The 14,934-nt window shown below is 43.5% G+C and overlaps 1 protein-coding gene across 2 annotated transcripts in view; it reads right to left on the bottom strand.

The window, feature by feature from the left end:
• The window catches only part of LOC114874362, a 44,943-nt gene that overhangs the window by 19,461 nt on the left and 10,548 nt on the right, over nt 1-14,934 (bottom strand). For both annotated transcript variants that reach the window (XM_029183560.2, XM_029183561.2), the window contains exon 2: nt 617-689. In XM_029183560.2, the coding sequence (XP_029039393.1) occupies nt 617-689 (73 nt within the window). The remainder of the gene's footprint in view (nt 1-616; nt 690-14,934) is intronic.

Raw genomic sequence — 14,934 nt, forward strand, 5'->3', positions numbered from 1 at the left:
TAGACCAAAATCGTCGATCAGTGACGTCAAAAAGTGATCGATTTGCCATGGTATGACCCATACCCAATAATACTCGATCAGAAAGCATCCCTAAATTCCAACGCTTGAGACAATTTCCTTTCGCATTTGTAACGTCACCATAGGAACCTCTTAACATAAAGTTGCTCTATGAAAGTTTCATTATCCGAAGCGTCGATAATTGCGACAAAACAGTGCGTAGATAGGATGCATAGGTAATAGGGCGATTACTACAAACAGATTAACATTGACGATATTATGATAGAGAACGAGCCAATTCTAAGAGATTAACTAGCCGTAATGCTCTTCCTTTAACACATTTCTACCTAGTTTATCGTTTATCCGTGAACATGAGGCAATTCTCACGGTGAGGTAGCGACAAAAACGATTAGCAAACCTTTGCATGCTTATCTCTACGCTCTCTATATATGTATATCGATCAATGTTGGGAGATATGCTAATCAAAAGCATCCTGTGCTCCAAGGATGCATCAGCATCAGCATCAGCCAGGTTACACGATTAGACGGTTTTTCTCTTGTTCAGATCCTCTCGTTATCAGCCGCGTAATCCTTTCGATGCAATCAAGAGTTATATTCACCTTTTCCGGTTGTGGTCCCCAGGGTTTCACTACCAGCAACTCCTCTTCTGCGTTCGGAGCCATGTCCGTCTCGCTGTAACAAACGAAACAACAATCAGTTAAATTTTTTATATAAAAAGAAAAATCTTAGAAGATTAAATGAGTTGTGTAAAAATTTGAAGAGGCTGAAATTATCGATGCCATTGAAAGAATTCTGAATTCTTCGACGAAGAAGGTGTAGAATAGCACGGATTCTATGCCGTGTTTTTCGTCGTTTAATTTACATCCTCGAGATTATTGGTGAACGATACAGTTAATTGGGAAGGTGTACGTGTCCGATGCTCGTCCATTCCACGGAACGACTGCGGGGAATTTCATCGGTGGAATTTTCAAACGGTACCTCGGCTCACTCGTTTCGTTCCGCGGCAACGGAGACGAATACCAGCGGAATCTACGCTCATTCGATCGGATTCGTATCGCGACGGCCTAAAATTCGTTTCCGCTAGATCCGGCACGGATTACACGGTTCACGGCTACCGTCGATGCGATTTATTGCCTTGTGGGAAGCATCGGGGCTGACGGAGAAAGGAATTCTTATCTCTGTTGCAACTGGTTTGCATCAGTCCTAATCATCCGGTTCGGCCAAACAACGCTAATTAGCCTAACGAGTTTAATACAACGATTTTATTAATTAATTACTTTCACACCTCGTTAGGGATGTTGTACAGAATATTGCGACACGGATTACGCACGGCTGTTGCACGAAATTCTTTACCGATGCATCAAGTTTTCACGGTCCGTTGCGACGTAATGCAACGCGGTTCCACTCGGTGAAAGACGCGCAACGCCGAGGACACGAGCTGATGGTATTTCATTTTGTGGGTTGGCCAGGATAATAACAGGAGTCACGATCACCACGGTCACGAAGAAGCGGTATATGATCGCTACTCCTTCTTCATCTCCCGGACTCGATCAGAAATATCCTGGTAATGTTCGGCAAGCTCTCGGTCTGACCTTACGGGTTGCCTGGAATCGTGTCGGTTCAAGTAATTCCCCGCGGTAAGTATGGCTATCAGTGATAATGACCTCGAAGCATTATAATCGAGACGTCAGAAATTGGTTTTCATTGACCGAGTAATCGGTACAGAGACGTTTCGAAAGTAATTCAACGTTTTCGCACTTTCTTACTCGAGTTTGCGATGCAATTTCCATTGAAATACGGGGCAAAATTTACGATTAAAAATAAAATCTCATGCAAATTCATAGAATATCGAAAGATTTCAACTGGGCGAATGGTATCCTTCTCCTGTTACTCGTAATTACACGGGTATCGTTAACGCATTAACACTTGAGCGATGATAGTGTCGCGAGCGTGCGTGCGCGCCGAGGAAGCAACTAAACGTCGTGGCATTTAATTGGCGTTTCGTGATAATTATCGAGCGTTAAAATATCATGCTGAAGATTGTTAATCCTCCTATGGTGCTCTATATACAAGTATCATAAACGTAGGTATAATGAAACGGCCAAGTAACTGCGAGATTTCAAGTGTTTTAAGAGCGCGAACCTACGGGAATGCCATTAACCAGCGTCGTTTTGCCATTTATTGCACGCGAATGGTTTCACCGTCGGGAAACTTGGTTATCCGTTTTAATCGAAATAATCCAACCGCTCGGTGATACTAAAAACCAACAGAAATCGCGTTAACGCTATGGAACAACGTAAATTTTCAATTTCAATTTACTGTTCAGTACTTCTGTCAGGAATCGAGCGCAGTACTTAACAAGATCCTAACAGCAGTACACTTCATTTTTCATGGCAACGAGGTAACCGTTCAGTTATATTATAATCTTTAATAAGATGCCAGAAGATAATATTTTATTTAATTACAAGGTGGACAAGTATTTCTTGTTTCTTTTTTCTTTTTAAATAGAAAAGATGCTCGCCATCAGAAGCTGCTGTCAACGAGTCACACCGAATCCAATGTCTAGCTCATCATCATTAATCTTGAAAAACGTTGTTTCACCGGTCGGAGCGGAGGGAGGGTGATTGTTGGCGCGTCAAAGAGGGCCGCCTCGCGGAAACGCGGAGCGTGCATACGGAACGCGGCTTGAAACGCGTGCTCGTCAGGCTGGCGATGTTGAGCGCGGTACCAGCATAACGTAGTAGTCGAAGCTAACCATCGCATCGCGTCGACTAGGTGGATACTTACTCGAGGAGGACAGGCAAGGCATTGACCCGCGCGCGAGCGGTTAGTCACGCATACGCACGCACTTTTGCACGCTTCTCGCGTACGCATGCGCGTTCAACCGATACCTCGATACACCGGACTGCTCACGGTGTCCTTTAAGGAATTCCAGCTTTCCTACAGGTATTCCCTTCGACGCAGGAAAATTGGCGAAAGTGCGGCGCGCGCTGCAATTGCGAGCGGGATTCGTCACGATTCGAACCACGGTGTTCGTGAAACGCTGCTGAAAATCGGGTCAATCGTAATAACCCAATCACCGACCACAACTGTTTTTCGAGGCTGAGCTAATTTAATCGACGAGAGGATTCCAAGTGCGTTTGCGTTTCACCTGGTTGCGTTTGTCAACTCGGCGAGGATCGGTTAAGAACGGCCGTTCTTTATTTTACTGTCGCGTTTCTCGGAAGCAGCATTCCGGAGATTTTAATTCCATTGAAATTAGCATGGCGCGAATAGCTCCGTTATTGAGGAGAATCGTCGTCGGTTAGGACGTGATGGCTTGGGTGCACGGTGTACGCGAACGGATAGTCGCGTGCAGCATAGGAGAACGCACGTTCCACTCATGAATAGGTAATGCAATGCGCGAACAGGCGCCATGACTCGTTGCGGCCGGTGTCCTCGTGCTTTGCCGGCGCGGATTTCCACCGCGACAAAAATCCTACGATCGTCGATGCTGCGTCGTCGATCTTCGTGCAGGCCATTAGTGGGATATGCGAGAACATGGAATTTCTGCCGTTCCGTCGGCCGCATCCGCGGGCTTGTCTTTATGATAGTGTACGCTCCGCTTCGTACCGATTCTGCTTCGATCCTGTCGATAAAGATTCTCCATCCGAAACCTTGCCAATTATGCCATTACCTTCGGAACCCTTTCTTTCTTTCCCTCCACATCATCCGCTTGCTATTATTTCGGCAGAGTGGGACACAAGCAAGATATTGTAATGGTATGTGCTATAGTGGGCGCTATCACTATCTACGGATTAGAGAAACTAGAAAGTTCTCCAATCCGATTGGGAATGAAAAGAATGTTATCAAACATAACAACTCCTAACTTTCCTACAACATGTTGTCCAAGTATACCCTGGGGCGGGCCCAAAACCGCTGGAACTCAAACCCCCGAATGTTGATGATTTCCCCCTGCCCGTCAAAGAAGCGGCCGAAGAAGACATCGGAGACGAAGACATCGAAAACCAAGACAATTAATGCCTTTTTCACAGTATTTTGCATTTAATTATTGTTGTTATTATTATTATTATTTCAATAATTGAACGACTAATTATTAATTAATGAATTAAATATTGAGATAATTATATCGAATGAAAATAGATTTATTTGAAAGTATTTGGGTAATAGGTCCTTTTAACATCCCGCAAACTTCTCATAAGTAAGTCAAAAAAACATTAATGTGGAGGCGCGAAAATTTTTTTTTTGTGAAAAAGTTTTTTTCGAATGATACCCTCTGCTTTTACTAATTTTTTTTCTTTTTTTTCGAATGGAAACCACGCACAATAGACACGATTTCGTTCTTCCTATGAGATTTCCATACAACAGGTTCGGCTGAAAGTTCATGGGCGGCCAGGACAACGGGTAATTACGCAATTTGCGGTCGGCTGAAATCGATCGCGTGATTCGAGCATTTGGACACGGATCGGTGTTTGAACAAAGCCGCTCCAATTATGCCATACCTTGGATATTTAATTTTTTTATCCGTCGATATTTATTGCTTCTAAAGATCCGTGAAGGTTGCTGCTAACGCCCCTTGGTACGTACGCCAAGGTAGCTATCAATAACGCTGGATTGCCACCTTAGAGCAATGGTAAATGTATAAAATCAAGAATTTTTCCATACCGTATCGAATGTAACAGTTGAACGACACTGTTTCGAGAAAAAAGAAACGTTGTCGGGGGAACAATGATGAAAGCTCCTTCGAAACGATTTCAAGCAATTACTTGCCGGAATGAAGCTCATTCGATACGCTGTGTATGTTCTTCGAGGGCCTATTACGGCGAAGGTCGCACGAACTGGGGAAGTACAGTTGAATCCATAGAGGTGAACACATTGTAAGCGTCACGGTGCTCGTAATGCTTCCCGTCGGCTGTTTGCTCGAGGTATCGGTTATCTTTGCACACGGAACGAAGAGAGAAGCTGGTCGAAGAATAAGGTAGGTGATACGGGCAAACAGGCGCCACGGCTCGATGCGGTTTTACCTATCCCGCTTTGAATCCTCTTGAAAAATCGCCTCGATCGAGAGCTCGGCATCGTCGATCTTGACGACCATTAGCGGACTACACGAGAGACTCCGTTGAGATTTTTCCGCTCATAGTTCTTCGCACGGTGGAATGCTAACCGACGCCCGGAAGTGCAGTCGATCTTCCATACCTGATCTTCCAGCGGCCGAGAAAGAAGTCAATTCGCATTCCCCTTCGACTACGGAAAAACGCTTTCAGATATTTGCCGAGGCGTTTGGTCCCGCGTCCGTTCGTGAAACTGCTTGCCTTCTTCTTGCGTAACCTCTTCCCTTTTTTTTTTTCTTCTCCTCCTTATTCTTATTCCTTTGCTTTCACGACAATCCCCGTGAGAGGCAATTCGTAGCCAATTAACCGCTCCCATTCAATGCTAATGCGGCGTTAATAATCGAGCAGGATATGACGAAACGTTCGCTGGACCACGATCTTATCCGTCGCTGAACCGCGAGCTTTCAATGTTTTCTACATCGAACTTCGAAGATTTCGAAAGTTTATAAAACACAACTATATTATTTGAAACTATTGCAAAGCTTCGAACAGGAAGAAGAAACGAGTGAAAACTACGAAAGAATTCAGAGACAATTACCTGTAGGTCGGTGCCGTTTGAAAGAAGTCGTAATACGAGCCGAAGGGTAGCAACGATCGTGAGATTTTTCTCTGAAGAATAGACGAAACGTCAGTTCCACGAAACGCGATAATTGCTGGAATTAAGTGAACTGTAAATACAAGTACAGTGGCTAGGAGCAGCGTTCTAGTTGCGATACCAAAATGGTGAACAGAAGTGTTTGCCGAGTAGCAAGAAATGAACGAGTAGATCCTTCTCCGATGATAATTAGCCCGGCAACAACTCTCTTTCGCGTAAAAGGCTAATCTACGATTAACCCGGCCATTTTTTCCGACTCCGCCGTAATGCTCGAGTCCTGGTAATTGTTTAACATTTTTTACGCTCTCGTTATCTGCAAATTTAGATCTCTCAGATACCTATTCGCGCTACGCGTACAACTGTGCTATTGCAATTTCCACTTTCTAAAAATTGCCTATCTTTTGCATCCAGAAACAGCTAAAGGCGCATCGAAGAACCGTTTACGATAATACCTCTCTTGGTTACATCCTAGTTCTGCTCGGTGAACGTTTCCTTTCCAAAATACATATAACGATGAGGAAGACTTCGTTGAAATTTAATTTCCTAACAAGTTCCAATACTTTGGATGTACATATATAGGGTGTTCAAAAATTGCCTGAAGACCTCTATACCGTTGGATAGATCACGAAAAATCGAAGCGAAAAGTTCTGTAATATTTTTCGATGGGACTTGTAGTTTAGCCACATTTCGTTGTTGAAAATTGAAAAAAACTGGTTAGATTGCAGTTTCCCGGGTAATTGATCTCGACTATTTTATCGGATAAATCAAGGTCGGAGAATCGATATCACGTGGCGTTATAAAGTTATGGCCATTTTAAAAAATCACAATTATAGCTTTTCTAGCTGAGGAGAACTAAGCTAAGCTAATTCAAAGGCTAGCTATTCTAGCTGATAAGTTGGATTGGGTTAGATTAGGTTAGGTTATTTTTTGGATTCGAAATTATTGGAAAATTTTTGAAAAATTGTGAGTTTTTAAAATGGCCATAACTTTGTAACGCCACGTGATATCGACCACGGGACACTTCCTATCGTCTTCTCCGACCTTGATTTATCCGATAAAATAGTCGAGATCAATTACTCGGGAAACTGCAATCCAACCAAAAAACTAACCTCCTCTGCCGCCGACAAACCGCGCCGCTGAGCGTCGCGCTTACGCATGCGCCCGGAGTCTCCTACTCCGCGGGTCTTGCCACTCAAGCTGCGCGCTGATTGGTCAATTTTTCAATTTTCAACAACGAAATGTGGCTAAACCACTGATCCCATCGCAAAATGCTACAGAACTTTTCGCTTCGATTTTTCGTGATCTATCCAATGGTGTAGAGGTCTTCAGAGAATTTTTGAACACCCTGTATAATGAAGTTCATAAGAGCAACGATTTTATTCGCGAGACCGTCACGCATGACGAGGGAAAATGGCTAGAATGACCTTAATCTAGAATGAGCATTCGAGGACGTTGCAGGATGTATGCACCAGGATCCGTGTATTGATTACAGTGTTTCCCGGCTACCTGGGACAGAAGTAGGAATTAGAAAAAAAAAATAAAACACTGAGACGATAGGAGGGAAAGAAGCTGCTACTACCACCACCACTATCGCGATTCAGGATAATAAATGTGAGATTGAATCTCTCGCTCGGTCATCTTGTTCGCTTCGACTCGCTCGAGCGAGCAACGATCGAGATTATTTGAATATCGTCCTGCAAATGCTCGCTCGGTCGCATGAAAATGACGGTCGTAAGTACCATAGTTGACGATTATAAACAACCGAGACAGCCACTCCGGATGATAAGGCGACCAACTAAAGTCTGTTGATGGAAGGAAAGTAGTGCATCCGCTATCCGAACGCAACCACCTTTTCAATCCTCTGTTTTTCTCTCACGAGCGGAAGAAAAGTTTCAACTGTGTGCGCCAGTTGGAATCGAAAGTGTGTGTACACGCGTGAAGATATCTAATCTGTGATTTGCATCGATGCATCAGTGAAATCGATCGCGTGTCGATCTGTTTCAATAATTATACCGTTCTCAAAATCTTTCGGTATTTTGAAGAAAATAATATCATCAGAAATGGCATTCATAAACAAGTCTCTGCTGAATTTATTATTACAGCACGTGAAACTAAAGTCTAGAAACTTGATGATTGCCTACGTTTTTCGCTTTCCAAAATTTCTCCTATAAACAGTCTCTCGCGTTCCTTGCTCTGATACTAAAATATCCTCCAAGGTGTATCGCATTTTCGCGCGATTTCAAGGTAAGAATCGAGGAGTCAAGGCTTTATTCGTGGCTGATTTTCATACACGCGTGAACTGATTGTCGGTTGTTATCGCGTTAAACACGACGCTGCAAAGGCTTCGCAACGCGAAATGATACGTTGTTCATGGACGGGCAACAAAGACACCAAGGGAATTACGAGTGGACTGTGGTTACAGCATGGTCCGTCTAAACATAGAGCTGAACGTTAACTGGATTTTTAGTATGGTAATATCGAGACCGCTTGAAAACACTCCCTTCGTCCCGATAAATTATGCATTCAAAAAAGCTGGCCGTGCCCGCGTTTGAATGTTTCTGGTTCGTTAACCCCGAATGTCTGGCCGGGGACTTTGTTTCACCGGTTGCTAGACGAGACCGGTTAAATTACAATTTAATTAAGCGTACTTCGACGCGTACAAGTTTGTGTAACGTGATAATAATTTGTCACGGTAAGATTTGTAGGAGTGCAGAGACAATATACACATTCGCTATAGAAAGGTGTGGCTCATTTGGAACATAAATCAAACGCGTGCTATGAATCATGAAACCCATAAAAGTCTCACAGTTGCTCGACTTTTCAGATTGTTAGGTTATTGGAACATAAAGTGCGACACGATTTTATGACATAAAAGTATCATAAAACTGCACTTATGCTACATCAATTTGAAGCTTAAGATAGGACAGAAATAACTACGTAAAGGTTTCATTGATACTCTTAATATAAGATAGCTGATTGTGGATTGCAACGAACAAGAATGCAGAGGAGATTCAGAGCTTCTGATCACGAACGCTCGATTAAATGCAGGTCTATCCAAGAATACCAAGTAATTTCCCGATGCAATCTCCAAGGGAACTTCGCATAGTTTCAATTTCAAATATAGGTATGCACATTTTTGTCTCATGGTATTCAGAAGATGATCTCAACGTTGATTTCTAAGAGAGAATACCAAATCGGCAAGTATGTATTGATACGCATTCAAATAATCTGAGGATGCTTTCCTAGAACTAGCGCGGTGTAGTTCTTTCGTGATTTGTGACTCGATGCTGATCATCCTTTCCGCAGGAAATTGGAGTCATTAGTGCTCAAGACAGAAGATACGCCCATTGGTCGGTCGTTTCCATGGACGATACTTTCTAGCCGAGGGGACGATACGTCACAAGCAGAAAGCGTTACTCCGTTTTTCTTTTTTCATCAAAAGATATCGTCGATCACAGAGAGGATGGTCCACGTAGAATTATTAACTCGTTAAAATGCGTGAAACTGCTGCTTTCTACCCTGTTTCGTGTCTCGGTTCGCATTCCGTGGAAGTTTCTAACGGAAGGCGTTTCCTCTGTTTTCCACGAGAAAAGATCGATCCGTAGGATAAATATTTTTTCTTTTCCTGCGATGAAAAGTATCACAGATCTGAAAGGGAAATGAACGTTCTCTTGTTTAATAACCAGGTCTTTTAATTATGGGTCGAAGGATTAATCAACGGATGCATCGATGAATTCGTGAAAGGTTCCTGCAGGAAATTTTTTGATCTCTGTTCGTTCATCTACACGAGCATGCTTGAAATTCTTTTTCCGTGTTGCTCATTAAGGCTAATTAGCCATTATCGCGGCAACACGATCGCTATCATCGATATACTGATTCGCAGTGAAAATAGTGCAACTTCTTGTCTCGCTTCCTCGTGATTCTTCTTTTTGCAATTAATATGATAAATTCAGTTGCAGGCTGACTTTTCATCGACACCAAGAGTGTTAAAGTCTTCAAGTACCTGGTCCGATAATACAGTGGAGGTATTAATTACTATTATCTGCTGGATTATCGTGTCCCGTTATGCAACCGAGGAAATAATGAGTCCAGTACACGCCATTTGGTATAGGATACACTGTTTCTACAACCGACTTTGCTCTTATCGGTTTCCTTGATTTTCCGAATAATTTCTTCGTCGGTAAACTTCTCCAGTGTCCATTATCTCCATATATTTACAGAAAACCAGTCCATAGTACATTATTCGCGCTGTTGCATTTAGATGCACAATGCGCTCAAAATATGCAGTTCATCAACTTGTTGTTAAAGTTTCGAGCTATACATGATGTAAACGGTACTCGAAACCCTTTTGTCCAGATAATTGCACAATTCTGTCGCGTTGCATCGTACGTTTCAGCCTGCATTGGTTCGTGAAAGACATCGATTGCTATGGTCGTAGCCGCGTTCGGTTTGTCCTGGCCTGGCAGCTAGTGTCCATTGTAAGATCGTGTGCCGTTATGAATCTCTAGTTATAAAACGGATCCTCCGTCTGCCGAGGTCCCATCTCTCCTCTCCGTAAAGCGCATAACTGTATCCTTTCCACGAGTACGCGTGCATCGGCCAGTGTGTCGTCGGTGCATCGACGGGACGGATGCAGAGGGACCAGAAAAAAAGCAAGTAGGAAGAGAACGAATCTGGGATGACGTTCGAAACCGAAGAAATCTAATTTACAGCTCCCTATAAAATGCCCTACAACCTCGTACACGAGTGTTTGCACCGTTACGTGCTTCGATTCGTGCCGTTTCGCCTGGCGAACGTTTATTTCCGTGCGAGCTCGTCCGCCTGGCTCGAGCTTCTTGCTCGATTACTGCTCGGTTATTCGGTTTGGTAAGAGTTCCTTTTAGCACCTCCCCCCAATTGACTCAACAATTACCAGGCAAACTTCTCATGAGCTATAAGTTAGAAAAACATTAATGCGGAAGTCCGGAAATTTTTTTTTCTACAGAATGAATTTTATTACGGGGGCAAAAAAACTACAAAATCTTCAAAAAATAACCTAACTTAACCTAACCTAACCTAACCTAAAATGACGAATACATACGAGTTACCATTGATTATGGCGAACGAGAGAACAGGAATTGCTTTTGAGAAAGCAAATGAGATGGTGGCCGAAAAAATGCACTCATAAGCACCGTAACTGAACTGTCCACATAAATCACGACGGTGAACTGATGTGATTGATTAGATGAATTTAAAATCTCGTTGTTGTTGTCTAGAAGAGTAAGATGGTGGTGATGAAAATGGCCGCAATTTTTCATGAACCAAGAATTTCCGCGTCACGTGACTTACCCACGTGACTCTATTATGCATGACAAGTTTGCCTGGTAATTTTTGAGTCAATTGGACAGGGGGCGCTAAAAAGTACTTTACTCTTCGGTTTTATTTCCCAACTAACGTAGGAATCCTTTCGTTTCCTTCCGTCTTCGGAATATCGGAGCGCGGTTGTCATCGCGAAAACGAATCGCGACGTATCGTGGGAACGTCTCCTCCGGACAACGTGGGGGCAAACGATTTTGCCCACAAAATTGACATTTCCTGCGTGGCTCGCGCACCTTTGTTCTCCTCGAGAGACAAAGGATCGCGAGTACGCAGCTACTGGCGCGCGGCGTTATGAACGCGGCTTAAGGAACTCCACGGTTGGAATGGCATGCCGTGTGTAACGGGCATGGAATGCGCGAGAGGAAGTCGTATGCGCTCGCTGAAATTCACGTTCGATCGGTTGAAATTCAACCACGCCAGACTGATTTCACATGCAGCACCGTCCCGGCATTGCTACACGTGCTTACACCCACGTGACGCGTTTACACGAACCCATGCCCGACGATGCACCGATGCATCAACGAGCCAAGGTGGTCCCGGTTGATTTATGGCCATTTTCGTGAATCCTTTTAGAGAAGATGGGAATGAATCGTTCCGAGTGTCAGAGGTCCAGTCACCTTTCAAATTTATCGAAATTTGATGAATACAATTACATTTGCCACGATGCCCCGAAGCGAAAGACAAAGGAAATTGTTTGATTTACGAGCCGGGATCGCGATTTCACCGAAACGCCAAATTTGGCACGCGGGGCAATGACAAACGGGAACGGTACTCGTTCCATTGTTGCGCAATAGCTTTTACAATGAATCGTTTATATAGCAGCGGCAAGCCGGCGTGAACGAATCGTTATCTCATTCAGCCGGTTCTCGATCGTTCACGGGTCGATTTAATGGGCCGTTCGCAGACCGTTTACTCTGTTACTGCATAACGATCACCGTTTGCTTTCTTGCGTCTCGCCTTGGCAATCCTCGCAGACGTTCCGGAAGCTCCTGGATAAATAACGTCTCGTAAAAACGCGGAACCCTTTACCCTCGTCCAGTGGTTTCTTGCCTAACAGAGATATTCCGCTCGATTGACAAAAGACACGCTAAAGTTAAGCCTGAAGAGATGATTTACCGCGCGACATCATGCTATTAAGGGTACCAAGGTAGCAAAGTAATCAAGGGTACCAATTACCAGTTAACTCGATGGAAAACTGGCGAACCTCCGCATCGTTTAACAAAAGAATTGTTTATTCCCTGCAAGAGACAATGAAGAAAACGTTAAATACCTAGCGAATCAGTGATGCATTTACAGAGCAAATGGACAGGATTTGTAGGAGAGATAATAATTACAGAGATTAAATCATCTCGGTTGACGGACACGCGTCACGATGGAAAGTCGCTTCCGTAGACGGGACTTTCTTCTAATTAATCCGTCCGAACGTCCTTGTTTCGACGGTGATCTTTCGCGTGCAACTCGGTTACACGGAAATAATCGGTTGGCCGTGTTTAATAATGAATCAACGCGTGCTCGCGATCTCGTTTGAAACGGTAACGGTGAACGGAATCGAAAATGAGCGTACCTGGTTCGAGGAGCACAGAGGAGGAAGAAAGAAATATATTCAGCCGTGTAATTGGACGACGGTAATTAACAGATGATAATGACGATAATGATTACGAGGATGACGAAGATAATCGTGGCATCGAGTATTATGCTTCGTAGCAGGAAAGTTTACGCGTAAATCCCACTTGTTTCTCACATTTCTTTCAATCAGTCAATTAACTTACGGCTCGCGTGCTTTCGTCGATGTTTATATCATCTGGGAACCTGGCCCGTGCATTTAACTTTAACAACAAACGTTGTACACGCATAACGCAGCCGGAAAAACCGAGAGAACAGAGGATAAAGTGTACCAGGCTTGAACGAAACGAGTCCGCGTCTCAACTTTTCAAGCTGACAAATGCCTTCTCGTCATTTATCGCGTCAACCGATTACCAACGTTAAAACGCTCCGTTTTTCCGATTACCATTCTCAATCACTGCCGACAGATCGATTTAAGATTTTAGCAAAGTTCCAGGAGCGATCGCTCATCCTTCTAACTACCTCGCGTACATAGTTGAACGCATCGTGATTCAACCAGTCAGCACGCGTTTAAGAAGCGAAGCGAACGCGTTTTGTCGCGGTAATTATAAGGGAAGAAGACTTTCTTATTAACTTTCCTCGAAGAAGAGCAACCCGGTGAAACTTCAACGTACGCACGCGAACCCACGGAGAAAGAAAATTGTCGCGTGCCTTCTCTCCTATCGTCATGCTCTACATACGGTGCAGTTTTTAGTCGACTCGCCGATTAACGTCCGATCGAATGATTTCATCGGAATACCGATCATGCGACTGCGAATTAAACGTTCCTGACAGCAAAATCAACATGAATGATATCGTTGTGGATCGTTAAACCCCGGGAATGTTGCAAACAGAAACAGTTCGTTTCTTTGAGACGTCCCTGAACTACTTTCTAACGTGTGTATCCGATTGAATATCGGACAACATATCTATTGATTTTCACGATGAAATTTCGATAACGACACGATGTTTCAATTTGAAGGTCTTCTATAGATTCGGGGCCGGCCCTGAGATTTCGGGGGTCCGAGGCGAGCTTCGAAAAAGGGCCCATTCACTTATATGACATAAAAAAAAGTACCTCAAATAAAATTTATAAAATTAGCATTAAAGCTTGTATAACTAATTTAGATTTGCACTTACATCGATTAATATTCAAGTAAATCTCTTCTTGCATTCTTAGACGCAAAATTGTCTTATGGCCCAGGACCTTGGGGGTCCTAGGCGACCGCCTATTCTGCCTAGGCCCAGGGCCGGCCCTGTGTAGATTTAATTGCCAGGTACTTACATAAGGGTTCAAGCACCCTGCTGACTAATTGTAACCTATCTCGGAATCATACGTGGAAATTTATCATCGTTACACCCGTTATTTCATATCCGGATTATTCTAAACGTAATTGATGCGTATTCATTAACTCGCGCCCGATAATTTATACTGCTGGATCCCGATCGCGTTGGTAATACCCATCGCTTTAATAGAGCAGTTTTCTTTCCCGATTTTTCCTCTCCTTCTTAACAATCGTTTTTCATGGAACTTGTTTAGTCACTCTAGATCCCTGCTCGTCGTACACTTTCGATCTAGATCGATTTTTGTACTTTTTAACCGGGATCCTGGCGCGTCCGCGTCACAGAAACCTCATCGATATCACTGTGATTAAAAGTAAAACGTGTTTTCAAACGAACTCGTATATCGCTAATTAAAACTTACTCTTCTTCAGCGTATCCCTTCATTTTTCTCGTTTTTTTTTTTCTTTTCTAAACGACTCTAGTATAAATTAATGAGCCAGCCACGCAGTGTCAGATACGGTAATAGAATAGCGTTTCTCTAGACAGTCTTCATTAATACAACAGGATAGAATCGAGCGGAAGTTCTCAGGAAAACAATTCAATGTTTTCAAAATATTACGCGCCGTTCTACTGCTGCCGTTGCGTTGCAAACGTCGCGAGATTCATAGATTAAATCCTGAACATTGATCAAGGAACATCCGTTTCTTTGGATAGAAGAATCATCGAAAATATCTCGTTAAGAAATTGCCTCCTTACCACTTTCTACGATCGTTTAATCGCCTCGGTTATCTCTCCTTTATCAATAATTACGAGCAACAGAAATGAGAGGGTGATTAATATTCGTTCATTAGCCAGAACGCAGCATGCGAGTCTGATATACAACAGCAGGCTGTCGTTTTCATAGGATTCCGATCGAGCCAGCTTCAAAGGCTCTCGTGATCGTTCGTTTTCCAGCCCTTTCCGGGAT

This window comes from Osmia bicornis, chromosome 10 (genome assembly GCF_907164935.1).
Source record: "Osmia bicornis bicornis chromosome 10, iOsmBic2.1, whole genome shotgun sequence".
NCBI classification, from domain to species: Eukaryota; Metazoa; Arthropoda; class Insecta; order Hymenoptera; family Megachilidae; genus Osmia; species Osmia bicornis.